Source organism: Trichomycterus rosablanca, chromosome 2 (assembly GCF_030014385.1).
Source record: "Trichomycterus rosablanca isolate fTriRos1 chromosome 2, fTriRos1.hap1, whole genome shotgun sequence".
In the NCBI taxonomy this organism is placed as follows: domain Eukaryota; kingdom Metazoa; phylum Chordata; class Actinopteri; order Siluriformes; family Trichomycteridae; genus Trichomycterus; species Trichomycterus rosablanca.
The window spans coordinates 4,063,690-4,085,466 of NC_085989.1; the positions used below are offsets into that span (position 1 = coordinate 4,063,690).

Sequence of the window (21,777 nt, forward strand, 5' to 3'; positions counted from 1 at the left end):
AGAAAACTTTGATTGACTTGATGGAGGAAAGAACTCATTTAGACAAAATGAGAGAGGAACTTGATGCGCAAACACAACTAATAGAAAGCAGCATCAGAGACAACCTGAAACAAGAGAGAGACAAAGTTGATGAGTTAATGAAAGAAGTACAAAAGGAGAAGATGGATGTTAAAACTATGAAGACAACCACAGAAGATTTAAAGAATGATCTAGAAAAAATGAATGCCACATTAGAAGCTGAACAAGATGAACTGAGAGTAGAAAAACAAAAGATGGAAGATGAGAGAAAAGCCTTTGAGCAGTCAAAGGCATCTATGCAGAAAGAGGTCGAGGAAATGAAGACTGCTCTGGAAAAGGCCAAATTAGACATGCAGGTACATCATGAAAATAAAGTTGAACTAGAAAAGGAGAAAGAGGAAAACAAGATTTTTGTTGAAGAACTTCACCAGAAAGAGAAAGATTTAGAGAAGATGAAAGGAGAAATTGCAGAGAAAAGTCAAGATATTGAGACAATGAAAGTGCTTCTTGAGCAGGAGAGAAACGACATTGAAAATAAATGGTTGGAGTTGCAGAGGAGAGGTGACGAGTTGGAACTGCAAATCACAACACAAAAGGAAAAGGAGGATGTAGAAAGAAAGAAAATTAAAGGGGACAGACAGGAACTGGAAAATGAAATGGCCAAGGTCCTGCAAATGAAAGAACTGGCTGATAAAGAAAAGGAGGACTTGGTGAGAAACTGGAAAGAACTCGACAATTGTAAAGAGCAAATACTAAAAGAGAGAGCTGAACTAGATGAAATTAAGAACAAAACAGCAACTGACAAAATGTCGCTTAATCAAAAAGAGGCTGAAATGAACCAACAAAAGCAAACTGTGGAGAAAACTTTGATTGCCTTGATGGAGGAAAGAACTCATTTAGACAAAAAGAGAGAGGAACTTGATGCGCAAACACAACTAATAGAAAGCAGTGTCAGAGACAACCTGAAACAGGAAAGAGACAAAGTTGATGAGTTAATGAAAGAAGTACAAAAGGAGAAGATGGATGTTGAAACTATGAGGACAACCACAGAAGATTTAAAGAATGATCTAGAAAAAATGAAGGCCACATTAGAAGCTGAAGAAGATGAGCTAAGGGTAGAAAAACAAAAGATGGAAGATGAGAGAAAATCCTTCGAGCAGTCAACGGCATCTATGCAGAAAGAGGTCGAGGAAATGAAGAATGCTTTTGAAAAGGCCAAACTAGACATGCAGATACTTCAAGAAAATAAAACCCAACTAGAACAGGAAAAAGAGGAAAACAAGATTTTTGTTCAAGAACTTCACCAGAAAGAGAAAGATTTAGAGAAGATGAAAGGAGAAATTGCAGAGAAAAGACAAGATATTGAGACAATGAAAGTGCTTCTTGAGCAGGAGAGAAACAACATTGACAATAAATGGTTGGATTTGCAGAGGAGTGGTGACGAGTTGGAACTGCAAATCACAACACAAAAGGAAAAGGAGGACGTAGAAAGAAAGAAAATGAAAAAGGAGAAACAAGAACTGGAAAATGAAATGTCCAAGATCCTGCAAATGAAAGAACTGGCTGAAAAAGAAAAGGAAGACTTGGTGAGAAACTGGAAAGAACTCGACAACTGTAAAGAGCAAATACTAAAAGAGAGAGCTGAACTAGATGAAATTACGAACAAAGCAGAAACTGACAAAACGCTACTTGATCAAAAAGAGGCTGAAATGAACCAACAAAAGCAAACTGTGGAGAAAACTTTGAGGAACTTGATGAGGGAAAGAACTCATTTGGACAAAATGAGAGAGGAACTTAATGAACAAACACAACAAATACACTTGGAAAAGAACATATTAGACACTGAACAACATGAACTGAAAGTAGAAAAACAAAAAATGGAAGATGAAAGAAAAGCCATCGAGCAGTCAAAGGCATCTATGCAGAAAGAAATTGAGAACAAGAGACAAGAACTGGAAAATAAAATGGCCAAGGTCCTGCACATGAAAAAATTGGCGGAAAAAGAAAAGGAGGACTTGATGAGGAACTGGAAAGAACTCGACAATCTTAAAGAGAACATACTAAAAGAGAGAGCTGAACTAGATGTAATTAGGATCAAAACTGAAACTGACAAAACGTTACTTGATCAAAAAGAGGCTAAAATGAACCAACAAAAGCAAACTGTGGAGAAAACTTTGATTGACTTGATGGAGGAAAGAACTCATTTAGACAAAATGAGAGAGGAACTTGATGCGCAAACACAACTAATAGAAAGCAGCGTCAGAGACGACCTGAAACAGGAGAGAGACAAAGTTGATGAGTTAATGAAAGAAGTACAAAAGGAGAAGATGGATGTTAAAACTATGAAGACAACCACAGAAGATTTAAAGAATGATCTAGAAAAAATGAATGCCACATTAGAAGCTGAACAAGATGAACTGAGAGTAGAAAAACAAAAGATGGAAGATGAGAGAAAAGCCTTTGAGCAGTCGAAGGCATCTATGCAGAAAGAGGTCGAGGAAATGAAGACTGCTCTGGAAAAGGCCAAATTAGACATGCAGGTACATCATGAAAATAAAGTTGAACTAGAAAAGGAGAAAGAGGAAAACAAGATTTTTGTTGAAGAACTTCACCAGAAAGAGAAAGATTTAGAGAAGATGAAAGGAGAAATTGCAGAGAAAAGTCAAGATATTGAGACAATGAAAGTGCTTCTTGAGCAGGAGAGAAACGACATTGAAAATAAATGGTTGGAGTTGCAGAGGAGAGGTGACGAGTTGGAACTGCAAATCACAACACAAAAGGAAAAGGAGGATGTAGAAAGAAAGAAAATTAAAGGGGACAGACAGGAACTGGAAAATAAAATGGCCAAGGTCCTGCAAATGAAAGAACTGGCAAAAAAAGAAAAGGAGGACTTGGTGAGAAACTGGAAAGAACTCGACAATTGTAAAGAGCAAATACTAAAAGAGAGAGCTGAACTAGATGAAATTAAGAACAAAACAGCAACTGACAAAATGTCGCTTAATCAAAAAGAGGCTGAAATGAACCAACAAAAGCAAACTGTGGAGAAAACTTTGATTGCCTTGATAGAGGAAAGAACTCATTTGGACAAAATGAGAAAGGAACTTGATGCACAAACACAACTAATAGACGTGAAAAAGGCCACATTAGAAACTGAACAACATGAACTGAAAGTAGAAAAACAAAAGATGAAAGATGAAAGAAAAGACTTCGAGCAGTCAAAGGCATCTATGCAGAAAGAGGTCGAGGAAATGAAGAATGCTTTTGAAAAGGCCAAACTAGACATGCAGATACTTCAAGAAAATAAAACCCAACTAGAAAAGGAGAAAGAGGAAAACAAGATTTTTGTTAAAGAACTTCACCAGAAAGAGAAAGATTTAGAGAAGATGAAAGGAGAAATTGCAGAGAAAAGTCAAGATATTGAGACAATGAAAGTGCTTTTTGAGCAGGAGAGAAACAACATTGAAAATAATTGGTTGGAGTTACAGAGGAGAGGTGACGAGTTGGAACTGCAAATCACAACACAAAAGGAAAAGGAGGATGTAGAAAGAAAGAAAATTAAAGAGGACAGACAGGAACTGGAAAATGAAATGGCCAAGGTCCTGCAAATGAAAGAACTGGCTGAAAAAGAAAAGGAGGACTTGGTGAGAAACTGGAACGAACTCGACAATTGTAAAGAGCAAATACTAAAAGAGAGAGCTGAACTAGATGAAATTAAGAACAAAACAGCAACTGACAAAATGTCGCTTAATCAAAAAGAGGCTGAAATGAACCAACAAAAGCAAACTGTGGAGAAAACTTTGAAAGACATGATAGAGGAAAGAACTCATTTGGACAAAATGAGAAAGGAACTGGACACACAAACACAACTAATAGACGTGGAAAAGGCCACACTAGACACTGAACAACATGAACTGAAAGTAGAAAAACAAAAGATGGAAGATGAGAGAAAAGCCTTCGAGCAGTCAAAGGCATCTATGCAGAAAGAGGTTGAAGACATGAAGAATGCTCTTGAAAATGCCAAACTAGACTTTCAGATACTTCATGAAAATAAAACTGAACAAGAAAAGGAGAAAGAGCAAAATAAGATTCTTGCTGAAGAAGTTCACCAGAAAGAGAAAGACTTGGAAAAGATGAAAGGAGAAATTGCAGACATAAGTCAAGATATTGAGATAATGAAAGTGCTTCTTATGCAAGAGAGAAATGACATCGACAATAAATGGTTGGATTTGAAGAGGAGAGGTGAAGAGTTTAAACTGCAAATCACAACTCAAAAGGAAAAGGAGGACGTAAAAAGTACAAAAATGAAAGAGGAGAGACAAGAACTGGAAAATGAAATGGCCAAGGTCCTGCGAATGAAAGAACTGGCTGAAAAAGAAAAGGAAGACTTGGTGAGAAACTGGAAAGAACTCGAGATTCTTAAAGAGCAAATACTAAAAGAGAGAGCTGAACTAGATGTAATACAGAACAAAACAGCAACTAACCAAACGTTACTTGCTGAAAAAGAGGCTGAAATGAACCAACAAAAGCAAACTGTGGAGAAAACTTTGAGGGACTTGATGGAGGAAAGAACTTATTTGGACAAAATGAGAGAGGAACTTGATGCACAAACACAACTAATAGACGTGGAAAAGGCCACATTAGACACTGAACAACATGAACTGAGAGTAGAAAAACAAAAGATGGAAGATCAGAGAAAAGCCTTCGAGCAGTCAAAGGCATCTATGCAGAAAGAGGTCGAGGAAATGAAGAATGCTCTGGAAAAGGCCAAAGTAGACATGCGGATACTTCATGAAAACATAACCGAAGTAGAAAAGGAGAAAGAGCAAAATAAGATTCTTGTTGAAGAAGTTCACCAAAAAGAGAAAGACTTGGAAAAGATGAAAGGAGAAATTGCAGAGAGAAGACAAGATATTGAGACAATGAAAGTGCTTCTTGAGCAGGAGAGAAACGACATTGACAATAAATGGTTGGAGTTGCAGAGGAGAGGTGAAGAGTTTGAACTGCAAATCAAAACACAAAAGAAAAAGGAGGACGTAGAAAGAAGGAAAATGGAAGAGGAGAGACAAGAACTGGAATATAAAAAGGCCAAAATCCTGCAAATGAAAGAACTGGCTGAAAAAGAAAAAGAAGATTTTGTGAGAAGTTTGAAAGAACTCGACAACTGTAAAGAGCAAATACTAAAAGAGAGAACTGAACTAGATGTAATTAAGAACAAAGCAGCATCTGACAAACTGTTGCTTGTTGAAAAAGAGGCTGAAATTAACCAACAAAAGCAAACTGTGGAGAAAACTTTGAGGGAGTTGATGGAGGAAAGAACTCATTTGGACAAAATGAGAAAGGAACCTGACACACAAACACAACTAATAGAAAGCAGCGTCAGAGACAACCTGAAACAAGAGGGAGACAAAGTTGATGAGTTAATGAAAGAAGTACAAAAGGAGAAGATGGATGTTGAACCTATGAAGACAATTACAGAAGATTTAAAGAATGAGCTAGAACAAACGCAGGCCACACTAGACACTGAACAACATGAACTGAAAGTAGAAAAACAAAAGATGGAAGATGAAAGAAAAGACTTCGAGCAGTCAAAGGCATCTATGCAGAAAGAGGTTGAGGAAATGAAGAATGCTCTGGAAAAGGCCAAACTAGACATTCAGATACTTCATGAAAACAACACCGAAGTAGATAAGGAGAAAGAGCAAAATAAGATTCTTGTTGAAGAAGTTCACCAAAAAGAGAAAGACTTGGAAAAGATGAAAGGAGAAATTGCAGAGAAAAGACAAGATATTGAGATAATGAAAGTGCTTCTTGAGCAGGAGAGAAACGAAATTGACAATAAATGTTTGGAGCTGCAGAGGAGAAGTGAAGAGTTGGAACTGCAAATCACAACACAAAAGGAAAAGGAGGATGTAGAAAAAAAGAAAATGAAAGAGGAGAGACAAGTATTGGAAAATGAAATGGCCAAGGTTCTGCAAATGAAAGAACTGGCTGACAAAGAAAAAAAGGACTTGGTGAGAAACTGGAAAGAACTCGAGCTTCTTAAAGAGCAAATACTAAAAGAGAGAGCTGAACTAGATGAAATGAAGAACAAAGCAGAAACTGGGAAAAGGTTACCTGAACTAAAAGAGGCTGAAATGAACCAACAAAAGCAAACTGTGGAGAAAATTGTGATGAAGGAAGAAATGAACCTGGATGAGACAGGAATTAAAGACATTCTAGACAATCAAGAACAACAAGATACAGAACAATTGATGAAGCTGGACAAAATGCAGGAAAAAGATGATGACGACAAAACAAGTGTTTCTAGTACAAATCAAGAAATAAAAAAAGAACTGGAACATAGCATATACGATTTGAATAAACAGAAGAGTAGCATAGTTCTGGAGGTTGTGATGCAGAGGCAGAACCTGGTACAGTTAAATGCAGAAATGCATAAAGTAAGAGAAGACCTAGCTGTCCTTCAGGAATTATTACAAAACAAACATGCTGAGTTGGATCAACTCAAAGCTCAAATCCAAATACAAAAAAATCTAATGGGAAATGTTGATGCTGGCAAATGGATAAGTTCAATTAAGGTGCCACAGAATTCGATTAAAACAGACAATCAGACACAAACAACTGAGGATGACATTGTTCCATTGATCAGCGATTCTGCAGTTGTAACAAGGGAAACACTTTTCAGAAAAGAATTTGAAATCCCAACACAATCCCTAAAAATGGAGAAGAAACATGACTTGGGGAAGCCTGTGGTGAGAAGTAATCAGACAGAGATGGAAAAAGAGTGGACTGCACTTCAGCAATCTAAAATAGCACTGGATAGACAACAGGAAGATTTATGCACATCCAAACAAAACACAGAGAATGAGAAGACAGAACTGGAAATGACAAAGAAGAATATGATACAATACATGAAGCAGATGCAGGAAGAGTTAAAGAATACACAAGCAAAATCAGATCAACTTGAGCTTCAGATAAAAGAACAGAGGATAAAACTGGAAAGCATTTTAGATGAGATTAAGGAAAAGAGAGACAAACTTGAAATGCTCAGTGTAGAGATACAAAGAGTTAAAAATGAGAAAGAAGACAATGAAAATCTGAGAGCTTTGATATATACGCAACAACACCACATGAAACAATTAAGGGAAAAATTAGAAGCACAGAAGGAAATCGGGAGAGTAGCAATTATAAGTGAAGGAAAAGACACTGTGGATCAACAAATTACAAAAGAAGTGGCTGACCGAGATGAATGCATACCAGAAGTAGAACAGAGTCTTAAAGTCAATGACTTAATGGAATCCCTGAGAGGAGAAAAAGACAAAACAATGCAAATGAAATCTGAACTTCTAAAATATCAGAGGGAAATTGAGGAACTAAGAAATGAGCTTAAACAGGTAAAATGTGAAGCACAAGAGAAAATAAAGCATATGGAGCGCACTTTGGAAAAGTATGAGAAAGACAATGACGAAGCAAAAGACATGATAAATAAACTTCAAAATGAAAAGGCAACCATTGAGGTCATTCTTGAAGAAGCAAAGGAAAGGATCAGAAACTTGGAACTCATGAATGACAATATAAAAAGACAGAATAAAGATCTAGAGGACAAGAATCAGCTGCTTGAAAGCCAGATGAGTCATTTGAAAAAGAAAATAGAAGTCTTACAGAAAGAGGGTGACGAAATGAGCATCAATTTAAATAAACAAGAAGAAAAAGAAAAAGAAGAGCTAGAACTCAAGAAACAACAATCAATGATTAAAGAGAATAACCTGAAACTAACTAAGTATGAGCTACAAAAAAAGACAGAGGATGTAGAAACTCTTATGGAAAATGTAAAGAAAGAGAAGGAGGCACTAGAGAAAAAGGCCATTAAACAGGAAAATGAGAAGGAACAACAGAAACACCTTCAAGAACAGTTAGAAAGAGAATTGCAAATTTTAAAGCACACAAATGATGTTCTTACAGTGGAGAAAAATGAAATTGAGCAAAGAAAGATGCAAATACAGAGACAAAAAGATGACCTTCAAGACATTTTAAGCACAAAGCAAAAAGAATTTGAGATCAAGGAAAATGACATTGAAAGAGAAAAAGCTTTTCTGAAGAAGATGAAATTTGACTTGGAAAGGGTAAGCACTGAAATAAACACTGAAAAAGAACAGCTGAGTCTTAAGAGAAATGACCTTGAGCGCTGGGAGGTAGAACTACAGGAACAAAGAAATGAAAATGTGGCATTGAAGACCTCATTAACAATCGAGAAGGATCAGTTGGAGAAAGCAAAGGCTGACTTACAACTAATTCAATATGAGATGAACATCTTGAAAGAAACCAAAAATGAGAAGTACGCAGAGGAGCAGCTGAAGTATGACACTGATATAAAGGCAAAGAGGAAAGAGTACATAAGTCATGAGGAACCAACAACAGCAAAAGTTGAATGGGATCAATCACATAGCATGCTACAAGATAAGGAGGAAACTGAGAATCAACAGACACTTACAAGGTTAATGGATGAGCTTAAACAGAAGGAATGGAGAATTAGGCTTGACAGAGAAAACATTCAAAAGGAAACAAACAGTTTGGAGCAGGTCAAGGCAGAGACACAAAGACAGGCTGAGAATATTGAGAAACAAATGAAGGAAACACAGACTGAGAAAGTCAGAGTGGAGGAAATGGTTGTTCTACTTAAAAAGGATAAGGAGGAATTTCAAACAGTTATTGAGGAGACCAAGAGGCGTCAGGTGGAAATAGAAACACTGCAAGCTGATTTAGAAAGACAGAAAAATGAAATTCAAGCCAGTCTAGAATTGCTTCAGAAAGAAAAGAATGACATGAAGAAGAGCAGAGCAGAGATTGAGACTTCTAAGAAAGATGTTGAAAAGCAGATTGTTGAACAAATGGAGAAGGACATGATGACAAAGACAATGTTACAAAAAGAAATGGAGGTTCTACAAGAGTTAAATATGAATATAACAACTGAAAGAGAAGCTATGGTAAAAGAAAAGAACAACATTAGACATAAAGAATTTGAACTGAAAACACAGTGGAAGGAAATGGAGGAACAAAAAGACTGTCTCATGGTGGAAATAGGTCAGCTTGAGAAGAGACAGCAAGACCTGGATAACTTAGCAAAACAAATAAAAAGAGAACAAACTAAAGTACAATCTACTACGGCTGAAATAGGAATACAGACTCAGACTACTGGAGAGGTAATGGAGGACACAACAAAGAAACAGGACTTGAAAGAAATTTCAGACCAGCTCGAAATGAAAAGAGAAGAGTTAGCGACCATCCTTAAGGAAGTACAAAGGAAAAAGAAGGATCTGGAGCAAGTAAATGCTAAGCTACTAAAACAGCATGAAGAAATTATTTACAAGCAAAGGGAGAGAGAGAAACTTGAACAACTGAAAAGAAACATTCAAAAAGATAAGAAGGAAACTGATGACCACACGGAGCACCTGCAGATAATGAAAGGTCTTACTGAAAATGCCAGTGCTGATCTTGAAATACAAAGAATGCCATTGCAACTCACAGAGCAAAATATAGCACACCAGAGAACCTTACTGCAACAAGAAAAAGATGACATGGAGAACACCAGGAGGAGAACTAGGGAAGAATTACAGGTGATGACCTTTCAATTAGAAGAGTGTAACAAGGAGCTGGACACTATAAGTGCACAGACAAATGAGAAGCAGAGGGAACTCGAAATGATAAAGAAGGAAATCCATGAAAAGAAACAAGTCCTGGAACATTTAAAAGAAATATCTGCAAAACAAAAGCAAGCTAAAGTAACAGACACAGACCCGCTACCTGTACAGAAAGCTAAAAAAGCAGATATTTTAAAATTGGATGATGTGTACAAAAACAATCATGCAGATGCATGCACACAAACCTACATGGAGAAAATGTACGGCAATGAAATGATGCATGGAAAACATGTTCTTAATGTTATACAAACATATGAGGACACAAAGGATGTTTGCATACAGTGCAAACTGGAAAAACAAATGAAGGATACAGAAACCATGACAGAAATTACTATGGAAAAAGAAGTCTCAGAGAAAGAAAGACAAATTCAAATATCCATAAAATACCTTCAGAGTAATAAAATAACATATGAGGAAATGAGTAGAACAATTGAGGAAATGAGGAAGGAACTAGATGACAGACTGGAAGACATTCTACTGAAGGAAATTGAGAGAACTGGATTACGGAGAGATCAAATTGAGACAGAACTTAGAAGAGCAACAATGGAGAGCTATAATGCAGCAATTATTCAGGAAATGGACAAAGAGCGGCAGAACAGTTTAGAAAAAGAAAAGCAACTCATATTGTTAAAGGAATCTATGCTGTTGGAAATAAGTCAGATTAAGAGCAAGAAGACAGACACAAGCACCAAATACCTACAGAGGCTGGAGCAGCTCACAAATCAAACAGCCACAATTAAAGACAGAATCAGGGGGGTGACAGATCAAGCTGTCCAAACTCTGGCCGAGAAGAGTCAAGACAGGCATACAAGAGAAAAGAAAACACGGACTGGTCAACAAGTGGGCATACAGTTGGACAGGCCAGTGGCGTCTGCCAGCTCTTCACAGCATGTACTGGTTGAAGATGAGGATGAGACATTTAGCAGCAATGCTAAGAGGAGAGAACAACCTACAAACACTTCACAAAGATGGCGGCTACTGCATTGGATCAGACGATCATGCTCTAGCTGTTGCAAAACAGAAAATAAACAAGAGAAAGAAGACTGTTAATCCTGAGGCTGGACAGTGTGGTTTTAACAAACCAAATTCATGCAAACCTAAAAAGATCTTAAGGCTAAGACGACCAGTTTTTACTTACCTTGTGTGCTTCTATTATGCTTTGAAACTGCTATAGAAACTGCTAAAGAACCAATAATGTGGATATAATCCTGCATAGCTTTAGGGCACTAACATTTTTATCAGTATGTATCAGACCAAATATTACAGTATAACTCTTTTCTATTCTCATAAGGGCTAGATAACTCTAACACTTACTAAAAAGGTTTTCAATCTTTTTTGGCCAAAGACCTGATTTTATAAGTTTAAAATCTTAGTAACCCAACTTCTTATATCATGGCCAATTTTCCAAGTAAATTTTTGTAAATATGAGAGCTTTACAATTTTTTATAAATAATAAAATGGTGGCATGCTACAACCTTTATTTCATATGTTTGATTGATCTACCTAGAACTAGAATCAATGATTTGGGAAACAATCACATCTTCATATCAAGTGGCCCTATGTGGGGTCATGCCCCAAAGTTTGAGAGCCACTGTTTTACTACAAGTTATCTTTAAGAATAAAAACAAATGAGAAAACAATGAGAAGATAATGCTTACACAATGTTAAAATACCCAGATTACATTTTTATAGTGTGTAAGGAATGTATAGCAATAATTTTTGTTTTTATGCAGAAATAATTGACTTGTGACCAACTTTGTGTACCATTTTCCCCATGGTTATAATAATAATTATTATCATTAATGATTGTGACTTTGCAAGTGTGTGAAACTTACAGCAATATTTTGTGCATTTGTGTACCTGGATGTGTTATTTCTATAAACTAACCTTGTTTTTTCAGAACTAAAACAACTTTACTAGCATGTGTTTTACCTACTATGAGTTCATTTTAAACTTTGTGGATATTTAGTAAAATGTCTTTGTAAAAAGGTTTAAGGTAAAATTTGTACATCCCTGCCCCATATGGTGCATTTCTTAACACCCATAATTCTGCTGTCCTAGGTGCTCATGGGCATTTTACTCATTTAGGCCCATTAAGTGACAGAAGACTCAAACTCAAACCCCAGACCATCAAGCTGTGACAAATGCCATGCGACAGAATTAAGCACCCAGCATTCTGAGAGCATGTTGAGGTGTTTTCATATGTTGCATGACTAGTGAAAGGCTGCATTGTCCTTGGAGGAGACATGTACTGGCCTTCAGCTGTCCAGCCTGGTGTTGTGTGGTGGTGAGGGGAGTTTCTGTCCATGACTTAATTGCTCTGATCATAAATTGGGTAAGAGTGCTATGTCTGCAACAATGCTGAAATCTCGAGCTCTGCTATCAGCCGGCCGGGTACATACACAGACACACGATTGGCTGTGTGCCTGTAGGAGAGGGACAATGGCTGAAACAGGGTTTCTTGTCGCTGGTGTGGCCTCTGCTGACCGGTCGAGGGGCGGCTGATCACAGATGGCAGTGCGTAGCTCTCCGCATGCGATACTGCGCTCTGTAAGACTCCGCCCTGGTAGGTGAAAAGAAGCGATCAGCTGCATGTGTGTCGGAGGGGGTGCATGACAGCCTCTGCTTTCCTCAATCGGGGGTGAGAGTGGCCGCAACGACAAGGGAGAGATAAGCTCTGATTGGCCACGAATTAATTTGATGCAAAAAGAAAAATAGTACTATGTCTGATTTTAGTCACTGAAATAAAAGAGAATGTCACATGGCACCAAAAGGAAATTCTGCATCTATGTAGGGATGATACTGCAAACTTACCTTAACAATCGTGTCTAATTGGAAAGGAAGCTACTAAATAATAACTGACTTTTAAATATGATATGATATGAACACTTAAGAAAAACAACAAACTTAAACATAGGATGACATTCAGTAGTACACTGCATTTTGAATCCATTATGTATAAACACATTGCAATAAATAAAGCCTTATGTTGATTTTATACCTGTCTTATGTCATTTTTATATTTAACAATACACTGTTTATCTATGATTATTGAACAAATCATAATTCAGCTCAAGGTAATCTGGCTACATTGCTAGAAAGCATTCGCTTCAGTGAAACAGCACATTATGTAATGTGCAGTTATTGCATGTGATTATGTGAACTTACAGAAAAATATTTTAAGGTAAAATATTTAATATATAGTTTGATAATGCCAAAAACTTTAAACATTTAAAGAATATTCCAGTTTGACAGCTGAATTATACATTTGACCTATTATAATAGTATAATCTCAACATATAAATGCTATAAAATTGATGAACCTTTGTTGTTCCAGAACTGACAGAAACCACTATCACTATTAAACCATTCATTACTTCATAAGGGGTGCCTACTAGAGATGTTAATAAATGATGAATTAACTGATAACTAACAAACTAATAGTGGTTTAAATTTAATTTAAATTAATTTTTACAGGAAAATGATGAGGATGAATTTATAAAAAACAAGTGTTAGTGAAAAAGCAAAGTGAATTGTTCTAAAATGTGACACCCTTACCTACTCTCTGTGCATATGCAGCATTTCTGTTTCCGCTTTATGCTCAGTCTTGGAGGTTGAGCTGTCATACTGACTTGAAACAGAAAACGTATATTTTATTAAAGTCATTTATACCATAAATTGGGAAGCTGTTTAGCGTCAGTATGGAGTTTGAGTGGAGTGTTAAACTTTGCACACATGAATCTTTTTTTTTTTGTTTAAGAAATTATGTGGATATTTTGTCTGACATATTAGCTAGAGTTGCCATGGTGATGGTGGACGCTGGCGCATTTGGCTGCCGCTACCGTTACCGTATTTTACCGTATTTTATTGTATTTTTATCGTTTTTCGTTTTCATCTTTTTACACACCTTGTGGATCTATTTCTTTTATGTTACTTTTGATACTTTTATTTGTGCTTTTGATACTTTTTGTTCTTTCTACTGTACATCGCGTCTGCGGCCGGTGGTGAACGGTGGATGAGTTTTCCTGGGATCGGCACGATGTTGAACTATTCCGTTGACCAGCTGAGGAAGTTCAACAACTGCACTACTCCATCGTGTATTTCAGTCATCAAACAGCTTGGACTCCTTCGCCGGCCTCGTTATATTCACAGGGGCTCCCGGAGAAAGCTTGTTTATCTTCGAAACGGTAACGCTATTCCATCCTTCTGGTCAGCCGTGCGCACTGTCGCTCCGCAAACACGTCATCAGAGCGCTGCTGCCTTGCACACCAGTAGCGGTGTAGTCTCCATGACAACGCTGTCCACGGAGTGGGATGGGAAACGCGGAGTGGACTTAGCAAATCTCCGTTCTCTTCCTCGTTCCTCACAGCCAACTACACAACAATACCACTTGAAAATGGCATTGCTTAATGTTCGTTCACTCAACACAAAAAGTACTGTACTTAGTGAATTTATATCTGACAGTGAACTAGACTTTTTCTGTCTCACTGAAACTTGGCATAAACCCTTGGATTATTTTACGTTAAATCAGACCACGCCAATGGGATACTCGTATATTGATGAACCTCGTATGGAAGGGCGAGGTGGTGGTGTTGCTGCAGTCTATAGGGATGATATTAAAATAACCACTTTGTCTTTTCCTGCTGCTCTTTCTTTTGAACACCTGGCTTTCAAGTTGTCAGGGCCTACTCCTCTGGTCACTGCTGTAGTTTATCGTCCGCCAAAGGCAAACGCTTCCTTTCTCTCTGACTTTTCAGATTTTTTAACCCAGCTTAGTGCCCTCTCATCCTCTGTACTGCTTATGGGTGATTTTAACATCCATATTGATGACAACAACTGTAAATTTGCCAGGGAATTTTTGGAATTGTTACAGTGTTTTAATTTCACACAACATATACATTTTCCAACTCATAAAAAAGGTCATACTCTTGACCTTGTCTGCTCTACTGGTGTCCTAGTTCATCAGCCGTCCAGCCATGACCTTACTGTCTCTGATCATTTGACAATCATCATGGACATTGAGGTCACTAGGCCCATCACTAGAGCTAAACGTAAAATATCCTTCAGGAATCTTCAATATATCTCTCCCTCTGCTTTCTCAGATTCTCTTGTTAAAAAGATGTCTGTCTGTCCTGTACTGTCTAGTAATTCATCTGACCTTGTCAATTACTATAATGACATACTCGCCTCATGTCTTGATGAGCTGGCTCCTTTGAGAACCAAATTTGTTTCATTTAGTCATTCTGCACCATGGTACACAATTGAGCTTCACCAAATGAAATCCCGTAAACGCCAGCTTGAAAGACTTTATAAGAAAACCGGTCTAACAGTACATTATCAGATTTATTCTGATTATCTTCAACATTACAAAGACGCTCTTACGGCAGCCCGATCCACTTACTATTCCGAACTCATACATGCTGGATCAACAAATCCTAAGACTCTCTTTTCCACAATAAATAAACTTCTCAAACCAGTTGACAATACTACCAATTCCTTTACAGTTGACAAGTGTAACTCTTACCTCTCATTTTTTCAAACAAAAGTTGAGAATATCCACAATTTTCTGACAGTTTCCCCTGTCATCTCTGTTTCTCCGCCTATCTCATCTCAATTTATTACCCAGCCTCTGTCTCAGTTCTCACCTGTGTCTCATTTGGACCTATCTGAGATCTTAACAGGGATGCGAAGCTCCACTTGTGTTTTGGATCCTGCTCCATCAAAACTTGTTAAGGGTTGTTTTCCAGTTATCTCATCACTTATCACAGAGATAATCAATTCCTCTCTTAGTTCTGGCTCAGTCCCTCAATCACTCAAATTGGCTGCTGTTACTCCCATACTTAAAAAACCTGGACTTGACTCTAACATTATGAGTAACTTTCGGCCCATTTCCAATCTTCCATTTCTGTCGAAAATACTGGAACGTGTTGTTGCCTCACAGCTCAAAGATCACCTAAATTCCAATAATCTATTTGAATCATTTCAGTCTGGTTTCCGCCCCCAGCACAGCACTGAGTCAGCCCTCCTCAAAGTCACAAATGACCTTCTTCTTTCCTCAGACTCTGGACAAATTAATATTCTCGTCCTCCTTGATCTTACTGCAGCTTTTGACACCATTAATCACTCCATTCTTCTGTCCCGCCTTGAATCCTCTGTCAACATCACTGGTACTGCCCTTTTGTGGTTAAGGTCATATCTCGTAAACAGACAACAGTTTGTTAATATCAACAATTGTAGTTCTGCCATTGCTCCACTGTCCCAAGGCGTTCCCCAAGGCTCAGTGTTAGGTCCCCTTTTGTTTATTCTTTATATGCTCCCCCTTGGTGACATCATACGTCGGCATGGTTTACATTTCCACTGCTATGCTGATGATATTCAGCTTTACATCTCCTCCAAATCCATTAATACTGAACTTCACTCCACTCTGACAAATTGCATCACTGAAATGAAATTGTGGATGAAAGCTAATTTCCTCAAATTAAACTGTGAAAAATCAGATATGATCATCGTAGGTCCTACAACCCTGGCAAAAACCACAAAAAATTTTCAAATTACCATTGATAATGACACTTTGTCTCCGTCTTCTAACATCCGAAATCTTGGTGTAATTTTTGATAGCAACCTCTCTTTTGACCGCCATGTAAATCACATCACCAAAACTGCTTTCTTTCATCTAAAAAACATAGCACGTCTACGTCCATCACTCTCCTTTTCTGCCGCCGAAACCTTGATTCATGCTTTTATTACATCCAGAATTGATTATTGCAATAGCATCCTTTATGGTACATCTAACAAAATCCTAAAAAAACTTCAGTATATCCAGAATTCAGCTGCTCGCCTCCTTACTCATACTCGCTCCCGTGATCATATTACACCTGTTCTACAAAAACTTCATTGGCTTCCCGTTGCTCAACGCATTCAATTCAAAATTCTTCTATTCACTCACAAAGCTCTCCATAATCAGGCCCCATCCTACCTCACCGACCTGCTCCATCAGCACATTCCCTCCCGTAGCCTTCGCTCTTCTGAGGCTAACCTACTGTCCATACCCTCTAGGACCAAGCACCGGACCTGGGGTGACAGGGCCTTTTCCATAGCTGCTCCATCTTTATGGAATGCTCTCCCCAAACACCTACGAGATTGTCCTGACCTGTCCAAATTCAAGTCACTTCTCAAAACTCATCTATTCAATATGGCATTTAACTTGTAACAACACGAAATAAATGCTTTTATTTTTGCTATTCTTTTTAATAGTTTTTATACTTAGATCACGACAGAAATGTGAAGTCCTAGATCCTAAAACTTGTAAAGTTTTCAGTTTCCTGATTGCATGTAAATCTGTCCTGTTTCTGTCTAATTTTAAGAAATTGTTCTATATTTGTTGTTCTCTCTCATAATTTAGCTAATTTTTAATGAACTGTCTTATGCTGCTCTCTTTGTTTTTATCTTAATTATTCTTGATGTTGATGTACTATTTTGATTTTGTACTATGATTTGTATGGTGTATGTACGTATTTGTTTTGATTATTTGTCTTATGTAAAGCGTCTTTGAGTATCTTGAAAAGCGCTATATAAATAAAATGTATTATTATTATTTATTATTAGTAAAAAGGAATAAAAAGGTTGGCTTATTATTTAATCTTAAATCATTGTTTATATAAAACTCTGACATGTTTTATTTTTATTGGGATGCTTTAAGCTTGTTAGCTAATGCTTCACTGTCGATTAATAAAGACAGTGAATGATGAAGGTTACGGGTAAAAAGAAATTGGCAAAATTTGCATCCCTAGTGCAGTCAAACCAGCCTTATTTATTTGAAGGAAACCACATTATGAACTTATAACAAGAAGACTTAACAAATAAGTGTAATAAATTGTTAAATAAATAATAATAAAACAAAATACAATTTGGAGAAATAATTAAAATGTCAACAGTACTATGTCACACGTCTCTTGTGTTATTTTGTAAATGTGATATTCAGTGTGTGCATTTTTTAAGACTGAAACAGTGAATTACCTAGTTATATGTAATTTTAAGTATATAATCATTTTTTACTAGTCTAAATTAAACAAAAATATATAATTTAAAGCAGAAAATGCTGTGCAATGCCTGCACTTTAAATAAATGCACTTCTTACCTTCCATACCATTACTATTAAAAATGCATTAATTTTGTATTTGTCTATATCAAGCAAATGAAAAACGTGAAAATGTTTCCACCACATTATGCACCTCAGTTTATGTATTTTTTCTTATTGTTTAGCATTTTGAGGTAGCCGTTAGCTTAAAGTTCATTGACAAGTTTAACTTTTAGCCTAGCTTTCTAGTTGGCAAACACAAGGTGGAAAATTGCGAATAAAAACGTATAATTGGGAGGTATTGCGTGTGAAATATAAGAGCAATAAAAATAGCATTAAAATTATATATAGAAAAAATACGACAACAAATTATATCGCTTGCAAGAAAGTAGAATTAATCAGACTAGCTTGGTTACTATGGAGTTAGCATAGCTCGAATTCCTCTCAGTATCATTAGCACTACTGAGATGATAAACGTGAAGCGAATAAAAATGAAGATGTAGACCTTGCACATTAAGCTAAAATTAATAATATTTTAGTTGTAGTGCTCCCTTTCATTCATTTGAAGCTTTGTAATCTTACAAATTCACACAAAAAAAAAAAAAAAAAACGGCGAACGGCATCAGTTTGGCTGTAAAACGTCACTATCCGATGTTACCACAAGATGGCCGCAAAGCACAGCACATCATCTCATAGAAACCCGTTCAGTGTTTGTTCACTCTCACCTGGAACTCATTCACATCTCAAAAAGTTAAGATAGTCAGACAGACAGATAGATAGATAGACAGACAGAGAGACAGGAAGACATAGATAGATAGATAGATAGATAGATAGATAGATAGATAGATAGATAGATAGATAGATAGATAGATAGATAGATAGATAGATAGATAGATAGATAGACAGCTCACATCAGACTCAACTTGTCACATACATACAGCATCCACTGACAGTATAAAAACAAGCTAAAAAAAATCACAGGAATATTTATATACATGTAAACATTAGATGTTGGTGTATGCATAGCATACTACTTCAATTAACTACTCCAATTTAACTGAGAAATGAAGAGCCAGTGACCAGCAAACACACAATACAAACACCATGCAACGTTGTATTTAGATTGTATTAATGTCCATTAAAGGCTCAGTCAAGATGGGTCATGATTTACCACTTTGTGCCAAACATAGGGTGACCATATTTTGGTTTTTTAAAAAAGAGGACGCCTGGGGGTTATTTCATGTTGTTGGTGACACCATGGCAATGTGTATGGGGTAGAGGTTTAAATAGTTAACAAATGAGTCAATAACCATCCAGCTGTGTTACTGAACTTTAATAAATGTACAGCTGCTCTTTAACAAGGGCCTTTATGGTCAGATAATCTTATTCCTTCACATTCAGCGTTAAGCCCTAAACAATAATAACAACAAATTAAAAAACAGTTGTCACCTATAAATAAAAATCCCTTTTTTTTTAGTTTCTTTGATGTATTGTACAATCGTATCAGCCGACTTATTAGGAGTGTTTTTAACTTTAATTTGATTCACTTTAATTACTTGCTCCCATCAGTAGAAACCCAGCAGTAAGATGTCTTCTAGTGCTTGCTGAGCAATTTTCACAGAATGCAGTGCCATCACGGTGTTGACAAGAGCCTCTGTGTTAGTACGTGCACGTGAAAATCAGACTTATTTTAACAAAACAGATGCACTCCTAAAAAGACCTAAAAATAAACCAATGCAAACCAATGCAAAAACATACACACAGAACAGCGAGTGCAGACTAGAAAAGCTGAATCCCAGACATTTTTGGTGATTTAAAAATCCCGGCCGGACGCGTTTTTTAGGTCTCAAAAAGTGGACATGTCCGGGAAAAAGAGGACGTATGGTCACCCTAGCCAAACGGCATAAGAAAGTTGAAAGTCAGTTGTAAAAATCAGTTTAAAAAGAAAATTTTTTAAACAAAAAATGAAAATTCTGGCCTTTTGCCATCTACTGTACAATAATGTATTAACTTTAAAAAAATTAAACGACCTAATGGATGTTGATATAGAACTGTGGTACAAGTAGCCTAATGATTTAAATGATAAAGCCTTTATCACTACTAAGATTCACCAACAGTCATTGTGGATGGGTTCTAGGGAGAGATATTTTACATGTTCTGTGTGTGTGTTATGATTACCTTCCACCTCCCAAAACATGCAGAGGGTGAATTAGCTGCTGTAAATTGGCCCAGTGTTTCTCTGTGGCTGTGGACCCACTGCTCATAATCAGGATAAAGCAATCCTTAAAATGAACATATGAATATGACTGATACCACGTTTCTATTACTGATAGTGCAAGTAACACTAAATTTAACTCCAACTGTAAATATTTTGCATTTACTGTATTTACACATGACATTATCATGAATGATGCTACTTAAGAACTCAACTTTCTTTTATTTAAGAGATTTTTAGAGATTTTTAAAGGAAATGTAATAGTACATAATTTAGATTTTTTTTTGGCTACACCCAGAGGCTAAGATATTACAGTCATTCATTTTGATGTCCATGCTTCATCTTAGCATTCAAACAGAAACTCTGACCTGAACAACCTTTTTTTCTCCAATTCAAATATTACACCAAGGTCTTTTAACCTAAACCTCCTCTCTGGGACTTTAATTACCTTTGCTTAAAGCCATGCTTGTGTAACAGCCATTAAATATTAAATTGCTGTTCCCCTCGCAAAGCAGTGCAAACAGTTAACATGGATTTGTAATTGCAACCAACTAGAGGAAAAGCGAGTTCACAACCTTTAAAAGTCATAAATATTGATAGGCTTGGTGCACTGGCTCAGTTTAATTATCCATAGTGATTAGAAAATGGAGGCCAGACAGACGACAGTACAAACCGCCGTCTCCCTCTTTTATTGCTGCACACCAAGTCATTTAAGGAAGACAAGAAAGATGGGGGTGTTATATTAGCGGTAATATTGGCATCATTAAAAGTGGTGTCAGGTCTGGTGGAGCCATAGGCACAGTCAGGTCTGGTGGAGCCATAGGCACAGTCAGGTCTGGTGGAGCCATAGGCAATGCATGGAGTGCCAGTCAGGGATAATGACTGACTCAGCTGTGTGGATGGGGCTCATTAGTGAGTTTGGCACACTGGGGCCTCATCTCTTTTGTCCAGGTTCCCTCCGGCCATTCCTGCTGCAGAGGTTGCTTACATTACCAGAGTTTCCTGTAGAGACACTGAAACAGTGTGTTTTTTTATGAGCCAGTCAGCAACAGCAGGCTGTCTTTAGTTTAGATGATAATATTATTTAAACACGGTTATACTGAACGACACTTGTATTGCTTTATTTAAATAATGACTAAATTGCACCTGGGTTACATTTGAATAAAATATAAATATAACACATGTAAATATACATTTTTAATAAGAAGCTCAGTTGGTAACTGTTACGACTGGCTATCTTTCATTTGTTCAGACCTGCCTCTTCTACTTCGCTGTGTATTGCACCATGGAGGTTTAACACTGCACCTTTGGAGAATATACACAAGCAATGCAAATAAATGCTGTATTTGCACAGCAGCAATGTTGAATATGAGTATTTAAAAGCAATAATAACTCAGCCTTTACAGTTATTAGGATGGTATAGTACATGGCCAATGAAATGTTGACACCTCTACCAGTTATCAAGCAATTATTTCAGCCAGTGCTAAAAGGTATAAAATCACTTATATAAAGTAAATGAAATGCTTTTGACTGTGTGGTATAACTGATTGAGCCCACGTGCACAAATCCAGATCCATAAAGAACTAGGTTGATAATTTTTTGGAGCAGCTCCAGTGGCCTGCACAGAACCCAGACTGAACCAAACTAAACACCTTTGGGATTAATCTGAACGGTGATTGCGAATTATACCACCTTGTCCATTACCCGAGCCTGATTTACAAGTGCTATTTTGACTCAGTTGGCACAAATGCTCACAGACATGCTCCACTAAT

General features: G+C 37.0%; 1 protein-coding gene across 1 annotated transcript in view; it reads left to right on the top strand.

Annotated features, from left to right (window-relative positions):
- si:ch211-250g4.3 (nesprin-2) overlaps positions 1-12,711 on the top strand; it is a 32,417-nt gene extending 19,706 nt beyond the window's left edge. The window contains exon 1 of the mRNA XM_063010214.1: positions 1-12,711. This exon is cut by the window's left edge and continues 19,706 nt beyond it. Coding sequence (XP_062866284.1) covers positions 1-10,763 — 10,763 coding nt within the window. The 3' untranslated portion in view covers positions 10,764-12,711.
- The last annotated feature ends 9,066 nt before the right edge of the window (positions 12,712-21,777 follow it).